The 17,203-nt window shown below is 46.4% G+C and overlaps 2 protein-coding genes and 1 long non-coding RNA gene across 3 annotated transcripts in view; 1 reads left to right on the plus strand and 2 right to left on the minus strand.

The window, feature by feature from the left end:
* FAF1 (Fas associated factor 1) overlaps nt 1–12,605 on the minus strand; it is a 153,041-nt gene extending 140,436 nt beyond the window's left edge. Inside the window, exon 1 of the mRNA XM_021404167.1 lies at nt 12,075–12,605. Coding sequence (XP_021259842.1) covers nt 12,075–12,119 — 45 coding nt within the window. The 5' untranslated portion in view covers nt 12,120–12,605. The remainder of the gene's footprint in view (nt 1–12,074) is intronic.
* On the minus strand, nt 13,076–15,552 carry LOC110402277. The gene is made up of 2 exons (XR_002441025.1): nt 13,476–15,552; nt 13,076–13,381 (listed from the first exon to the last, which is right to left on the minus strand). It is a non-coding gene; the product is annotated as an uncharacterized LOC110402277 (long non-coding RNA).
* The window catches only part of CDKN2C (cyclin dependent kinase inhibitor 2C), a 5,829-nt gene continuing 4,802 nt past the window's right edge, over nt 16,177–17,203 (plus strand). The window contains exons 1-2 of the mRNA XM_021404170.1: nt 16,177–16,312; nt 16,672–16,812. Coding sequence (XP_021259845.1) covers nt 16,684–16,812 — 129 coding nt within the window. The 5' untranslated portion in view covers nt 16,177–16,312; nt 16,672–16,683. The remainder of the gene's footprint in view (nt 16,313–16,671; nt 16,813–17,203) is intronic.

Genomic DNA, 17,203 nt, shown 5'->3' on the forward strand with positions numbered 1-17,203 from the left:
CTGCAGTAACCTAGGGCATACACAAATACAGGTCCATACAGCAAAAAAGAATGACATTGGAGCCCTAGCTCCAAGCACCCTGAACAGCAAACTCAGACAACAGATCTGCAGGGCAGACTCAAACCAGTTGTCAACTACAGATTTTTTCCTCTCACTAACATCACATCCATCTGTCTCAGAGTAAAACTAAACTACTGTCATTCAGTCCAATGCCTGTTCCTCAGATACTGAAACAACTGATGCAGACTCTCCTGTGCTGGATGAAAAAGGGGAAAAGAGCTTTCAGCCATCAGCATTTCATTGCAGCTGTAGCTCAGTCCATCTTCTTAACATGTACCCAAAACTGCAATACCCAGGGAAATCACTCCATTAAGGCACCAAAAGGTTCAACAGGTGATGTCACCTGGGAGGATTTCATCCTTTGAGATCCGCTACAAAACATCACGAAGGCAGCCTAATTCATCTCCATCCACTGCAGCTGCACAGACAGCACCCTAGGAAATGATTACTTTTAAAAGCATCCAATAATTTTTTATTACTGGATTTAGCGATACAGCTGGAGCTCTCTCTGCTTTATAAAGATATATGAGTTTCTAAAGAGAAATCAAAACCACTGGCAAAGAACAAATATCATTAAAATCAATTCGCTGTCCCTTCAGTAACTTACTCTTTAAAAGATAAGAGACTAGGAGCATGAAAAACTCTTTTCAGGTGCAGGCAATAGATCTGCTAGAAAGAAAGGCAGAATTCTCAAGGGCAGCAGCTAAGAAAACCTCAGAGCTGTTCTTAATAGCATCAGAAATAACAGCAATATCCTTCTTGTCTGTCTCCTCGTGTACTTTGCCCTCCAATAAAACCAAAATTCAGCTTGCTGTTTTACTGACTCCTTCAGTCACAACCAGGCAGGTCAGTTCACGAACGCACTTCAGCTTCCTGTCGGGTTTTGTACATCTCCAAAGACAGCCTACAGCCTCCCTGGACAGCTTGCTCCAGTGCCTGGTCACCATCAATGGAAGGATTTTTTCCCTATATTTAGCTATAATTTCCCTTGATGCAACCTGTAGCCATTACCTCTCGTCCTTTCACTCTGTTACACCAATAGACATAGGATTCTATACTGCCTACTGCCCACTGTAGAGATGGAAGAGCAGCTAGAACCCCCTTAGCTATTTCTTCCAGGCTGGGCACAACCAGCTCCTTCTCACCCTTCACAAAACAAGCTCCAGCCTCCTCTCCACCTAGGTGGCTCTCTGTTTGGTCATGGCAGGGAATGTGCCAAACTGTGAGCAGTGCCTCAGTATCAGCGCTCTCCCCAGTACTGAGGAGAGGGGAAGAATTATTCCCCTTGGTCTCCTGTCCCACCACGTAGCAACTACTTCTACTGGAAGAATCCGTAATTCCCTTTCTAAGCATTCCTACATTCCACATTCAGATCCTAACAACTGGGATTTGTTGGTACCTGGGCATCTCTTACCAAAGAGCCCCACCAGCCTCCAAGATTGTGCAGACTGCAACACAGAATCACAGAACCACCAAGGTTGGAAAAGACCTCCATGATCATCCACTCCAACTGTTCAACTACTATCAATATTTCCCCACTAAACCATGTCCCTTAGTACAATATCCGAACATTTCCTGTACACCTCCAGGGACAGTGACTCAACCACCTTCCTGGGCAGCCCGTTCCAGTGCCTGACCACCCTTTCACAGAATAAATTTTTCCTAATATCCAACCTGAACTTCCTCCAGTGCAACTGGATGCCATTCCCTCTAGTCCTATCACTAGTTACACAGAGAACAACAAGACATAGGCCCCTGAGTGGTACCCCGTATCACTTCAACCCTGCAACAACCCAATCATGCTGATGCAATGAGACTGTTCTTACTATGAGTCATCTGTGGTTATTAAATTAACTTTTACTTCTTTCTAGTTTAGAGAAACATTTTAAAAAACATCCAGGCATATCGACTGAGACACAAACTGAAAGGTCACCTACTGCAAGCATCTAAATGAAGAGATAAGAATGCTTCTCTGTTTTTACATAACTCGGAAGACCACCTGGTAAAAATGAAGCAGATTCACCAGCTGTTCATTTAACAAAACAAGCAAATACACTTACCAGCATCAGAAATCTGGAAAACGTCTGGGCACATGTGCCACGCTCGAGTTTTGCCCGATGCTTTCAACTCCTGCCCCAACTGTTCATACTACTTGAGCACCACATTACGCAAAGTGAGAAAACATTATTCCCCTTCTACAGAAGGAACGGAGGGTAACAAAAGTGGTATTTCTGAAGGTCACACAAGTCTTTCTACCCGTTAGTTACCAGGCAAACAAGAGTGAACTTTGCCCACGCTGAGATGACTGCAGACCTCCTGAACAAAGCAAGCAGGGTACAAAGTCTGAGCTGGTAGTATGAAGCTCCAACCATTTCTGAGCAGAACTAGCTAGCTTGGCACCACATTAACCACATTCAAATGCTTTCCAGCATAATCTGTAGCAAATTCTGCTTCTAGAAAGCCACAGAGGCACAACCCTAGGAAGTCCATCAGCTAAGCCAAGACATGAACCCCGGTTTCACAAGCCCTATTTTAACACTTTGGCATTTTAGCCACATGTTCCCTGCACTACATACAAAAAGCAGTGCTCAAACTAAACTAAAAAAGATGCCAAACCAAAAAAAAAAAAAAGTAGCCATTAATTAGTACTCTGGACTACTAAACCCACCTGCCTTTTCTGAAGGCTGAAGACGTCCTTTTTTTTCCCCACTACAACTGCTATCCAACTACAACTGACTTAGCTCAGATTATCACAATTTTTCCGTGCTTGCTTAATCTGCAAAAGCCTCTCAGAGAAAGTAAAAACACCAAAATTTCCTGAATCACAGTTGCTCTCACCGTGTACAAGTGCTGCTCCGAAAGTAATGCCTCTTGTTTTATTAGGTTGGCACACAGTGTCAGAATTAGACTTTGGTGGTATGGCAGTAGAGGTTGAACCTTCCCACCAATATTCCATTATATTTTGTTGCCATGTGACAGATGGCAGAAGAGGAGCAGTCTGACAGAACAACGTCTGACATGGAAGTGTGTATGAAGCAAAGGTGTGGCACTGAATTCCTCCATACAGAAAAAGTAGCACCCACTAACATTCACTGATGCTTGATGAGCATCTATAGAGACCGAAAATGTACAGCTAATTGTGGCAACTATCTTGAAAAATAGCATTTTGTAGATGAGAAATTGCTCTATTAAATAGTTTTACTGTGCTCTTTTGTGGTTTCCATGGAAATAAATAGGAGGCATTACTTTTGGAATGACCTACGTACATTATCATATCAGAAAAAAATACACATGGAAAACAAGGGTCAGACAAACACTCTGGGTTACTGGGTAGTTAGAAACATCTTTTTCCTCATTGTTTCTAAAGCAATAGAACCTTAAAAGAAATCGAAGAATGAAGACTATTTTCTAGATAAACACACAAACGAAGAGCACTAACTCCTATTTTATATATGTATTTTATATATTTTATATATATATAACTATATATCTCTTTACATTCCGTAGTCATATTTTTTTAGTACATAACAGGACAACAAGGAATGGACATATCTGTCAAAACTTGAAAATAGTATCCTAAACAGGAAAGCAGAAGAACATGCAAATCATGCCATACCATAAAGTAGGTCAACAATGATTGTAAAAAAACATTTGACTAAAGACATAAATATTACATAAGCTTTTAAAAGCATCAGGACAAGGAAGATTGCCAACAGGTCAGTGGGACCAAAGAAGACACCAAAGAAGTATTAATGGAAGGCAAGGACATAATGGAAAAGCTAAATGAATCGTGTGTGCTCATTTTCACTGAAGAGGAACTTAGACCCCATCCTGTAAGAAAGCTTCTCTTTACAGAGAACTCTTATTCTGAAGCATCAGTAGACACATCCAGAACAAACCACCAGGATCAGACAGTCTCCAAAATTTTACAGGAACTTCAGAAAATGAATTTTTTAGAACAAACTGTTCTTTAAATCAGCCTTAAATGTCCAGTCTCCCCCTCTTTCCTACAGTGTGCACATCAGACTTGTGAATTTCATTGGAGGGAAACCAGAGAGGGTTAAGATTTCTACAGTTTGGGCAACTTTGACTTCTGTATCACAAGAAATAGTAGAAACTCCAGTAAAATCTGCAGAATAGAATGAGTATATACACGAACATATATATGACATACTGAGTAAAAGTGAACACAACTTCCATAAAGTGAACGTATAACAAAACTACTCAAATCTCCAAAGAACTCAGTCAGTTGAAGAACTCAAAACTATATCAAACTGACACGATTTCCAAAATTCTCCTAAAAAACTTTATCATTACACTCCCAAAATGCTGACTTCCAGGAACTAGGATGGAGAAAATCCATTCAAATACTATTTCTTACTGCTCTTTCCTAAGGATTAGCCACCAGCCACTGCTTGCAGATGAGACATTCAGCAGGCTGAGTCTCCAATCTAAGCTGATACAGCACCTTTGGTATTTGCTCACGAAAATAACCTGACCTTTAAAAAAAAATAATAGAGATGACTCAGATCCAGAACTCCTGTCTTTACAAATTGTTTCCTGCAATAGGTAGAATATGAAACCTACATAAAATAACTCTGAAAGACTAACCTATTCTTCTCTGGTTTCAAAAAGTCTTAAAAACTTCAGCTTTACTGAAGTATCTTTTGAAAGCATAACTACTCCCACAGAACAAAGACCTGCTCAGCCAGTTAAACACAGAGGATCACCACAGGACTGCTGTGATAGACCAAGTAACATCTAATCTGTACATTACAACTCGGGTTTCCTCTTCAACTTGTTTTTAACAATTGCATATTATCTAGTAAATTCTAAAAAATTGGATTAATTAGCAGGTATCAATCAAACCACTAAGCATGTAATTTCTTTTCAACAAAATGACAAGGGACAAGCCAAATGCAAGGTGTTTACCCAGGCTTTTTCTAGTTCTTACAGTAGTTAAAAGGAAGGACTCATCTAATGGCTGCCCCACCAAAATACACTAAGCATGCAGTATGCTTTCATCCTGTCTCTTAATCCCTAAGGCCACTTACAGCAAACAAAAGCAATTGCGTTGCAAACCAAGAGGTCCAACTACCAGTGCCAATGCTGTTACTGACTGCGTAATGCACAAACATAGCTACTCACTACAACAATATGAAATTCTATTAAAAAAAAAATGCTATGTAGTTTCTTTAATAAGCTATTAACTCCTGTTCGCAGTAGGAAAAACATGAAAGCAAGTCATGCAGTGGTAAGCGAACCATGACAACTGCCCAAATAGATAGGGGAACATCTCATACCTTCTTCACTGTGACACTTCTAAAATGGGAAATTCTCAGGACCCCTTAGGAATTGTAGCAACTCACATCTTTTGGGGGAATGGTTTTAAATGGAGACAGGGGAGATTTAGGTTAGATATTAGGAGGAAGTTTCTCACACAGAGGGTGTGACGCACTGGAACAGGTTGCCCAAGGAGGTTGTGGATGCCCCGTCCCTGAAGGTATTCAAGGCCAGGCTGGACACGGCTCTGGGCAGCCAGGGCTAGTGGTTGGCGGCCCTGCACTCAGCAGGGGGGTTGGAACTCAATGATCTTTGAGGTCCTTTTCAACCCAAGCCATCCTATGATTCTATGATCTTAATCCTCTCCTTTTCTACACCTCCTTCCACTCAAAAGTATCAACTCAGTAAATTTATTTACTGTAAATGATACTTGTGCGCCAAGATACACTAGTCACACATTTTACTTTCTATTTGCCAAATAAATGTCCTCTTTTCTTCCAATGAAAGCACATGCCTAGCCTCTATGAGCAGATACAACAACTTTCAGATTACAGCTACAACTAGTTGTCGTGGCATATGAAAAAGGATCCCACAGCGATCACCTCTCAATCTGTTTCAGTGACCTACTAACCCAAATACCTATATGAATGGGCCAGCGGAAAAAGTGACATGATTACTATGATGTGAAGACTCTTTCCAAGGTAACTGAATGAAAAGAACTGCATAAACCTCTTTCTAAATATGAATCAGTGCTCCAGTAGTAAATTATTTAGGTTCGTACAGCAAGGCTGTAGCGTATACAAATCATAGTATCCTCTTTCCTCTCCATAAATGTCAGATCGTATTTCTAATTAAATATCTGTCCTTATGTAAGAACATAGCAGGCTTCTCCATGAAGAGCTACCAGTGGAAATATCCAAGTTATCATGTTATAAAACAGACATCATTCTTACACAAATTTCTCATTTTGCAACTCTGCAGTCCACTTCATCTCCTGCTTAAAGGCCAGAGAGGTGATGAGGAAGTCAAACCAGTTTTATTCTGGTGCGTATGAGCTTTGGCATCACAAGTCAATCTAGGAGTATCTAAAGAAATTAAACTGTTGATTCTTCAGAAACACAGAAACAACAAATAAACATGAGCAACAGTCTTGGTAGCAGACGATGACAATCAAAGTAACCAAACTAAAATACAATACGCTTGCAGTATACTTACATCATGCCTTGACCCCTACGGCCGCTTACAGCAAACAAAGGCAATTGCATTGCAAACCAAGAGGTCCAACTACCAGTTCCAATGCTGTTACTGATGATGTAACACACAAAATTATAACGTGACAAAATCACCTGAAGACACTCAGTAGGAGGGAAAGAGGAAACAAACCTGCCTCTCCCAAACCTCGATTTCTAACCTACACAGGACTGCAATTCCTTCCAGCTACAGAGAGCTGCAGAGCTCAGTTCAGCTGCTGTGCTCTGGGAGTGCATGCTGCTAAAGCTCTTCAGAGGCCACACAAAGGAATGAATCCTGTTGGCTTTGATGTAAGCAAGACTATGAGTTTTTAAACTCAGACAGATCTGAACACATATACAGACACTTAGGTGCCATGGTAGCCCTCTTGATGAAAACGTAGGCCTTCAAGAGCTTTAAGAATAAGTTTGAGAACACTTTCCAAAGATTTAAACTTTGACTGGACGTCTCTTAAGCATCTATCTTTCGTTGAGGACCTTGTTCTGAGCGCATTGCCAAACATTTCACAGAAAGCCTTCATAGAAATCAACAACAGTCCTTTCTCCTCCAACGTCTTCATGACCAAACACCAACACCTTTTCTTTTAGAAATCAATTATATGAACATCAGCACTGCTATGGGCTCAAAACCCCTAAGTGGATAGTTTTCCCTTACAAACAACAGTTGAACACTCTTTCCAGACTTCTTTCCCCAGAAGTCACAGTGCAGAGCAAGAACCACGTGCACTAACTTGAAGATATTCTTGTACCTGCCTACCTTTTTCACTCATCAACTTTTCAGACTGGTATCAACTAAAAGGCGACAAAAGCTGACCTAAGCCAACACAACAATACATGCAGAAGAAAGCAAAACTTCCATAGTAAAGAAAAAGTAATACACACGTAAATTCTGCACATTGACTGTTAGAAAGTGAAAACTGCGTGCATAACAGAGATAAGCTTAAACAGGGCTGAAGCAAACTGATGTTTTCCACAGTCACCAAAAAAAAAAAAAAAAAGTATCTTTGAAAACATATATTGTCAGATACTTAACAGCACTATGTTAACTTCCAAGTGAAGGTGACTTCCAAGTGAACTTCCTACTCTGCAGTTTCTTTAGTTTTACCATTCCAGAATGAAAAGAGTAGTTTGAATTATGGTTAAACTTTCAAAATAAAGACTTACAGGCTGAGGTACCAATGTAACGATCAATTTTATAACTTAAAACATGGATTATCTAGCATGCTTTCTCACCTTTCTGGCAATTTTATTCTTCCTTCCCAACCCCTCTTTGCTCCTCCCACAAATCTCTTTTTTGAGAAAAAGGTTGACACAAAAGTGAAGCTTGGAAGAAAAAAAAGCATATTTTATATATGCGTATGTGAATCATACCAAAGCATTCCATTGTCCCGTGCTTTTCTTTTAATTTTAAAAAGAAAAAAAAAACACTACGTAACTGTTTCACAGAAGAAGAAAACCATTAGAGACCTGTTGTTACAACAAAAGTAAGGATTTTTGAGTCTTCCCATCCAGATCAAACCTTGAACTAATTTACTTGGTCAATGAGAAGTGTGAATTCCATGAAGAATTTCCTACAGAAGCTCTGTGTGCTGGATATTCTCTTAATACATGGACACCCAGGAGCTGGCAACTCCCACCATGCTCCAACTCTCCAGCCCACTCTACACTTAGGAATTACTGTAAGGATAACCGTATTCAGTGACTAAAGTGGTCCTATGCATGGACATAATTTACACTGACAAAAAGATACTTTTTTTTAAAATTATTAACTTCAGCACCCATTCTATGGTGCCAGCATACGTAAGTGTCCACATCCGACACTTCTGCCAATACCCAAAGATGGTTTTTCATTCCAGAACAGTTCAACTATGCTAATTTAATTAAGTTCAGAACAAATAAAGGTTGGGATTAAGTTCACAATTGCAACCGAAGTTGCTGTTTGCTTGTTCTTTACAGCTAAATGTAGACTAATGCACTGTGAAAACAATTCTCTTCAAAACCTTAACTTCTTAGATCATTAATACATTTGTATCAAGTGACTACCTGGGGACTGCCCCTGGTTAAACACAACAAATAGAAAAAGAACACGGATGATAACAAAAAATTGGTAGAAATTATATTCCCTTATTTGTAATAGAATCTCACCTATGTTGCAGCATCACTCTTACCAATTCTCATACAGTTACATTTTCAAAGAATTTGTTGGGTGTGGTTTTTTTCTCCTGTCGATTTTTTTCTACAAGCCAATGACACTTCGTGGAGAAATTCTGAACTGCATTTAGTAAGAGAGCTAAAACTTGATTGTGCATTTAACTCCACTACTTCATATCCTTCCACTGAAAAAAGACTGATCTTGCACAAAGCTAGGCTTCGGCATAAGCTTTCCTAAGTGAGGATCTAAGGGGAAAAATTCAGACAGGTTGCTTATACAGCCTACCTGCACGTACACATTTAGTACTCTCCAGGTAGCATAAAGTCACCTTATTAAAAAACGGCAGAAGGAAATAAAATAATTACAAATCATAGAATCATAGAATTGCTCAGGTTGGAAAAGACCTTCCAGATCATCAAGTCCAACCGCAACCTAACCATACTACCCTAACAACCCACCACTAAATCATGTCCCCGAGCACCACATCCAAACAGTTCTTAAACACATTCAGGGATGGTGACTCAACCACCTCCCTGGGGAGCCTGTTCCAGTGCTTAACAACCCTTTCTGTTAAGAAGTTTTTCCTGATATCCAACCTAAACCTCCCCTGGCGCAACTTGAGGCCATTTCCCCATGTCCTGTCACCAGTGAGAAGAGACCAGCCCCGCTCTCACTGCAAATCACCTTTCAGGAAATTGAAGAGAGCAATGAGGTCTCTCCTCAGCCTCCTCTTCCCCAGACTAAACAGCCCCCGTTCCTTTAGTCACACAAATCACACAGAACAGCCTTCAATTGTTTTGAGACACATTAAGAAAAATATCTGGTAGATTATTTATGGTGTTTCACCTTCCAGTAAGTCTTTTATAAAATTATCCAATGTACATATTTATATATGTATATACTACAATAACTTCAAGTATTTTCTCTCTAGTATGTTAGAAGTAACCTGTCACAGCAACCCAAGTAAAAATGGAAAAAAAAAAAAAAAATCAAATGCAATATAAGATCCTGCTGCTGTTTAAACTAATGGCAAAATCCCTAATGATTTTGAAAGATACAAAATAAGCCCACAAATGCTTGCCATAAGCATCAAACATTAGCATGATTATGACTTACCTAAAAATAGATAAATAAATAAACAGGTGGATGGAAAACCCTTTCAAGCTGTAAAGTTCAAAGACCAATGTTCTATTCTTCTTAAAAGAAACTTGGAAAAGCTGAGTGTGAAATGTTGATTAAGTTTCCCTCCCAGTTTCACTCAGCAAAAATTAGCTCAACTGTAAAGAATTGCTTTTACAATTTCCATCATGTACACCATTCTTCAACAAGATATCCCACACAAATATAGAAGACAGCAATACAACTCTGAGAAATATATTTATTAATGAAAAAATACAAATAAATAAAAGACAAAATTGTGAAAAATCGCTTTGTACATAATGCTTTATTTTCCATTTTAAAATCTTAGTGAATGAGTTGTAAATCCCATCGTGTACTTAAAATACCCAAAATCCTCCAACATTTTTGACAGCTAAAAGATATGAGGCCTAAAAATGATTAGCATTGTCTGACAAATGACAGTTCAGAATTTGAGAATCAGATGGAAGTTTGAGAATTACTAAAAAAAAAAAAAGTGTAACAGAAAAATAAAGTTGACGGCAGAAATAAACAAGTGCATAAAAAGGAAGCTTCCTTATTTTGTTTCTTTAAAGAAGCACTATTACACAGTAAAATATTTCCCAGGAGCTGGGTCCAGACTACATCATCCTCAAACAACCTATTCCTGCAGTTCCACTGCCCCTCTGCAAGCCTGCAGCAATACTTACTTGTCCTTGTGGTAACAAACAGCGCAGTTGCTCTTATACCTTTACTAGCTGGTTTCAAAACCCAAGCAGAAAACTACCGCAGAACTGCAAAATAGCATTACCACTAAAAATATGGAAAGTACACGCAGAAAAAAAAAGTTCTATCTTATTAGATTTACCTGTGACCAACTGAATCATTGTCTTGCCACTCAGAACGTAAAACTGTTTTAGCTAGTAATGTGGGACTCCATAAAGTCTGTCTCCTTTGGTACCAATGCAGAATTGGAGCCCTGGTCTCCTTTTATGCAATGTATTGGTACTGGAAAAGCTATGAAATCCCATCCTTAAAACTGAGACATTGCTCCTTACCTACACAAAAGTAACTCCAAGTGCAGCAAATTAAAGGATGATTATAAAAACATTCGCTAAATGTTTAAATAAAGATGTGTGCAACATATTCATGTACAAGTGAAAACATTTCTTTGTTATCAACTGGGAATTCCGCACGTTACATCAAGAAGAGGTTAGATAACTTCTGCAAAAGAGGAATTATGTAATGTACGCTATGGTCACACCACCTCTAATTCCAAGGAAACGTTCTTGTTAAACACACAGGGAGGGAAGAGAGGAGTTTTTCCCTTCCATTTTTTTTTAATGGAATATATGAATCTTACAGCTGACAGCTGAGAGAGAGGCTCTTTTAAGGCATGGTCCATACACAGAGCAGTTTTACAACTCAATCCAAGAGTATATCCAGTCAAAATCAGGCACTGCAAATGGACAAAGCTTAAAAAAGAAGGTTAATTGAAAAGGAAATATTAAGGAAATATTCAAACATAATCTGATATTCCTACGAACTGCTCTCTACGGGCTCTCCCCACCAGTACAAATTCAGCATCTTCCACCTGTTTGTCTACTTGTTCTTGGAAACAGAAATAAGGAAAACAAGCAGCACGAAGAAGCAATACTCAGAACGGATTGCCAGGCCCTGCAATAAAAGCTGACCACCACACTTACAGGAGGACTTTATTCTGGGAAAAAGATTTAAGAGCTCGAAGTTAAACGTTACCTCTTCTCGCTGGCAGGAGGGGAGGCAACAAGCTGCAAGGGCATATTCTTTCTACAGAGACACGCTGTCGTACAGAATGGGGAGGGGAAGAGTCCTTCCGTCATTACAACACGCGGAGCCGGCGCTGCCGCGAGGAGGGCACAGCCGGGCAGGCACCCAGCGCCGGGCCCGGCCTCCACCCGCACCGTCCCGGCTGTGCCTCCCCTGCGCGGCCCGGGGAAGCGAGGTGCGGCAGAGAGCTTTCGGGTCGCGATCTGACGCTCCCCGAGTTCAAGGGGACGTTGTGTTGACGCACCCCGAGAGCTGAGGGCACGTGTTGTGATAGAAAAATAAAAGGACGAAGGAGCGGCTGTGGCGGAGAACGGCTCACGATCCTCCCACAAAGCCCCGGCGGCACCGAAACAGGGAGACAGAGAAAGCGGAGCGAGCTCCCGGCGCCGCGGGCCGCCGTTTACCTGGAAGTCGGCCAGGATCATCTCTCTGTCCATGTTGGACGCCATGGCGGCCGGCGGCGGCCCCGGCTCCGCTCTGCCCCGCGCAGCGCGAGCTGTGCCGGCGGGAGCTAGGGGCTCATGGAGGCGGCGGGCAGGGCCCGGAGGGAGAGGAGAAGGGGGAGGGAGGAGGAGAAAGGAGGAGGAGGAAGAGGGCCGGGAGGCGGCGAGGCGGGCGCGGGGGCCGGAGCCGAGCAGCACTGCCTCGCTCAGCGGCCGGCCCGGAGAAGAGGAGAAGGAGGAGGCAGCGCCGCTCCCTCCCCGCCCGCACAGCGCCTGTCGCACATTTTGCCTGTCATCGAGGTCGCAAAGAGGCGCTTTGCGGCCGCCACGTGACCACCTCCTGTCAAGCGCTCGCGGAGCGGAGGGGGAGGGAGGGGGGAGGCGGCGCTTTTCCGGCAGTGACCGCGCGCTCCCGCTGAAGGAGGGGAGCGCGCGCCGAGCCCGCGCCGTGCTCGCGCCGCCTTCCCGCCCAGCGCGCCTGGGAGAGCGCGAGGCCGCCCCGCCCCGCGCCTAGGCCCGGCCTGAGGGGCGCCCCGCCTCGCCGTAGGGCTCCTGAGGGGAGCCGTCTCCTCAGGGCCGTCCCCCGCCCCGAGGCCGGCTGAGGTGGGAAAGAGGCGGCCCCACGGCCCGGGGAGCGGCCTAACGGGCGGCGGGGCCCGCCGGCTGTGCCGTGTGAGGAATAACAGCGGACATCCAACAGCACCCCGGCGGCCCGCGCTCACCGCGGCGCTGGGAGAGGCGGTTGCACGGCGCAGCGCGGCCAAATCCAGGCTTTCCCGTCTGCCCTCACAACCCGGTGCCCTCACAGCCCCGTGTCACACACGAACGCTGCGGTCAGCGATTGCTGTTCCCAGCGTGAGGTGCCCGCCGTCCCTCAGGCCGCGGGCAGGCTGAGCGCCCTGCTCGCGGCGACAGCCTGCCGAGCTCCGTCACGTCATCTGGGAACCAAGCTCCTTCCCAGCTTTAGGAATGAGAATTCTTTATTGTTTTTCTATTCGCGTGGGCGAGAGCTGCTACCCGCGACTTTTCAGATCCTCCACGATGGCAAATAGCAGAGCGAGTCGCGGGGAGGGAGCACGGCCGCGGGTCCCGGCGGAATCCGTCTCCTGTGGGGGAGAGCGAGGGGACCCCGCGCAGCCGGAGGGGAGGGCTGTGTCCGTAGCTCCAGCGCTGTCCGTCCGCCCACGAGCAGCTCGGAGCCGCTCCGGGAGCGCTGCCGGGCACCGGCACCTTCAGGACGCGAGCGGTGCCCCTCGGTGGCTGCAGAACTATGCAGAGCTCCGAGGTGGATTAAAGCCGTACTAAAAACACCACTCGGGATGTAAAGGCAGAGGGTCAGAAAAGTTGGATCTTACATTTTACCTGCTTTAGTTTATGCTGGCGGAGCTTCCCAAGGGGTTTCTTGTTACCCCGCTTAACCGCTGGCGTCCCGCGCACCGCACGTAGCGATCCGGCCAGCACTGCCCTCACACCTGCTGCGTGCAGCGCTGCCGTCGGTACCAGGAATGGTGCAGTGCCCGTGGCGGCCCGGGCTGAGCTACAAACAAATCCACCCACGCATTACTAGAGAGTAACTGTAACAAGGTCTGAAAGGCAAGTTTTGGAAATTGGACCGGAGCCACTTCATTCCTGGCACCAATTTGTGTTATAGGTGCGCTGTCAAGATAAGTTACGCCGTGTTCACGTCTATCACAGGATTATTTTGAATAAAGATATCTTCACTGGATCAACACGGGAAGGATTTGATCCAGAATCCTGGAGAGGTGAGCACCCGACGTGCCCCAGCTCGGGAAGCTCAGGTGAGAGTCACAGCGAAGGTTTCTGTTCCCGCAGCTCCGCAGTCCGCTCCGAGGTGTCCCCGGGCAGTGCTGCACGGCTGCAGGGCTGGGGGCACGGCCGGGTCTGTCCCTGCAGCCCGCTGCCAGCAACTCCCTCCAGGAGGGGTTTTTGCTGCGGATTTTTGTGCCGATGGGGGCAGTTCCTTTTATTTTACGGTATCATTACCACAGTCGAAAGGAAACGATTGTGATGAGGACACTTTTATCTGGATTGATTTTTGGCAGCAGGGGAGGTCTGCCTGCTTGTTCTGGTCGGGCAGTGTTACTCGCAGGAGGCCTGTAGCATCCCCACCGTAGTTCACTTAATTATTTGCGCTATGTGATGTGCTTAACAGAAGACAGGGGCTTACTTTGTAACTGTAAAACAAAACAAGTAGTGGGGGACTGCTGTAAGGCCCCTGAGTCCGGATCTGCAGTACATCTGCACAGGGAACACCACCAAACCCGGAGATCTGGGGCACTGATTAGTCACGAAATTGGTCTTATTTAAGCCGCCTGACAGAGAATTCGAAGTGTTTCATATCATTTCATTTTCATGCAGAAAAACAACTGGATTTGAACATATGGGTGTCATATACATACACATATAACTCTAGAGTTATCTCTGGGGAAAATTATAATTCATACTTCTGTTTACAATACTGCCTGCACAATTGCTTCTGACAGAGAATTGCCGTAATAGGGCCCTTAAATATGCTTTTTTGTCCCCTCGTTTCGTGGCTGGGGACAGCTGACAGCCCGAGCACAGCGTTTCCCTGCTTCATGCGCGCTCAGCTCACTGCCGTTCACCTTTCTGTACTCACGAACGAAGGGCGGTTGGGGGATCTCTGCAGTAAAACTACGAAGCTGCACGCAGCCGGGGCGTAAGGGAGAGGCAGCCCCTTGTGCGGTGATCCCTGTGTGCCCTCCTGCTACCGCGGGGCCGACTCGGTCTCCTTTTGGAGGCGAGGGCTGCGACCCAGGCCCTCGGTGCTGGCCGTTCCCGCCTGGGTGCCGCGGTGAGGGCCGTGCGCCCGGCAGCTCCCCGGGGCCAAACGTCTCCGGGCTGCCCTCCGGGTGGGGACGTTCCAGCCAGCGTCTCCGCGGTGAGAACAGGCGGGCGGGGCGTGGACAGACTCAGTCATAGGCAGCCACGGCGTTGCTCCTTACCTCCCACAGGGCTCATTTGGGCAGAATTCATCCTCCCGAGGGTTCCTGAAACGTAAAGCAACGAGAGCAGCGTAGGGCACGGAGTGCTGCTGTCAGAAGGGCACCGCCATCTCCACACCGTGCCACCGCTGCCCCGCGGCCCTTTTGCAGGAAGAGAGAATCCCTCGCGTCTTCTCGGTGCCCATTCCCCCTCAAAATGGCACTTTCGAATCCATCACGAACGGCAGAAAGTCGAAAAGCTGCCGCGAAGCATCGCCTCCCGCAGTGCCGGGACGGCTTCTCCCCGGCGCCGGGCCGCTCCCCGGGCAGGTGCCTGCAGCCGCGGGGCACGGCGGCTCCCGGAGCTCAAACAGCCGAAAACACCTTTCTTTTTTTTTTTTTTTCTTTCCCTTTTCCCTCCCTCCCGGCCGCGCGATGGCCGCGGCGGCGCTGCGCGGGGAGCGGCGGGGCCGTAGGGGCGGGGCGGGCGCTGCAGGCCTTCCTGCCCGGCCGCGCCGCAACTCCGCCGCGCCTCCTTAAATCTCTGCCGTTAAAATGTGGGCGGGTGTTTCAACTCAAAAAGCGCTCAAATTTTTTTTCTTTTCAAAAAAAGCTGATGAGGTTAAAAAAAAAAAAAAAAAGGAGGGGGGGTGGAAGAGAGAGAGAGAGAGAAACCGGCTTCGTGTCCGTAGGAAACAGAAGTAGCGATTGTTTGCGCTTAAAAAAGGGAGAGCGCAGAGCCGCGGGAGGAGGCAGCGGGCGCGGAGCGGCAAGTGCAGCGTTCTGCGGAGCGGACGGAGCGGCGCAGCGCGGCTGTCATCGGCGGCGGCACCCCGGGCCGGGCGCTGCACCCTCGGCTCCTCCGTCCCCGGCCCGGACGGCACCGGCACCGGCAGCGGCACCGAGAGCGGCGGGGCCTCGGCTCCCCGCGGAGACGGCATGAGCCCACCCTGCCGGGCCGCCGCCCGCCGCCCCGCGGCCCCCCTGGATGCCCCGCGGCCGCCGCCGCCCAGGGCGGCCCCCGCCGGCCCGGATCGTGGAGCCGCGGAGAGGCCGCGGGAGTGAGGCCGCCGCCGGCAGAGAGAGCACCGAGGGAGGGAGTGAGCTTCGGGCGCGCCTCGCCACGCGCCTTCTGCCCGGCCCGGAGCGGGGCATGCAGCGGGCGGACCCCGCTAGAGAAGACTTTGCCTCGGAGCTGCGGCTGCTGAGGCTCAGATGCCGACTGTGAGCAGGGTGGGTTGTCTTCTTCCAGGATCTCAGGTCTGAGTGAGTCTCCGGTATACGTACGTGTATATATGTTACGTGTAACATATATCATATATCGCATAGCTCTTAATATATTTCCCCTCGCAACCGGCCAAAGGCTTTAATATGAGTTCCTCTCTATGTGGAAGCAAAGAAATCTTCTTTCAAGCGGAGCTGCAGTTTTGCTGAATAATCACGTGTGAGTTAGGGGCGGGCTCTTGGCAAGGAGTTTTTTTACGAGTATTTACTACAAGGTCTACTCCAGAAGATTAACCATCCCAATCCTTCTGTCAGTCTCCGATGCCATGCCTGGTTAAAAAAAAATCTCATCTTTTTCTGATCGTCAGTCACCCTAAAGAATGGCCGAGCCTTCTGGGAACGAGCTGGCGTCCGCGGCTGCCAAGGGGGACCTAGTGCAACTCACTAATTTGTTGCAAAAGAATGTAAACGTCAATGCACAAAATGGATTTGGGAGGACTGCGCTGCAGGTTGGTATCCAGAGAGGGAGAAAATATTTCATCACTGCTACCTACGTGACCCGGGTTGCCAAAAAGACAACGCTTTGAGCAGGCTGGTGGAGAAATGCGAGGGCTTTTTCAACGAGTTGGATGCCATATTTTATAACTTTAGTGGCTCCAGCTCCCTAAAATGACGTACTTGAAATAAAAGTGCTCAGAAGCAGTGGTTCAGCCGGGGGTCACCCTCGGTGGCGGACGGGCTGAGAGTTGGGTGCGATTTGGGAACTCGGAGGGGAGGAGGCAGAGAATGAAATAGAGGAGACGAAAAGAAATCACCGTAGGTGAGCAGGGCTCAGGGCAGGTCTGTAAACACCGATGTGCTATGGTTTGGAGCTGTAGTTCTCTGTTCTCCCCCCCCCCT

The sequence above is a fragment of the Numida meleagris genome, chromosome 7 (assembly GCF_002078875.1).
Source record: "Numida meleagris isolate 19003 breed g44 Domestic line chromosome 7, NumMel1.0, whole genome shotgun sequence".
Classification (NCBI taxonomy): Eukaryota; Metazoa; Chordata; class Aves; order Galliformes; family Numididae; genus Numida; species Numida meleagris.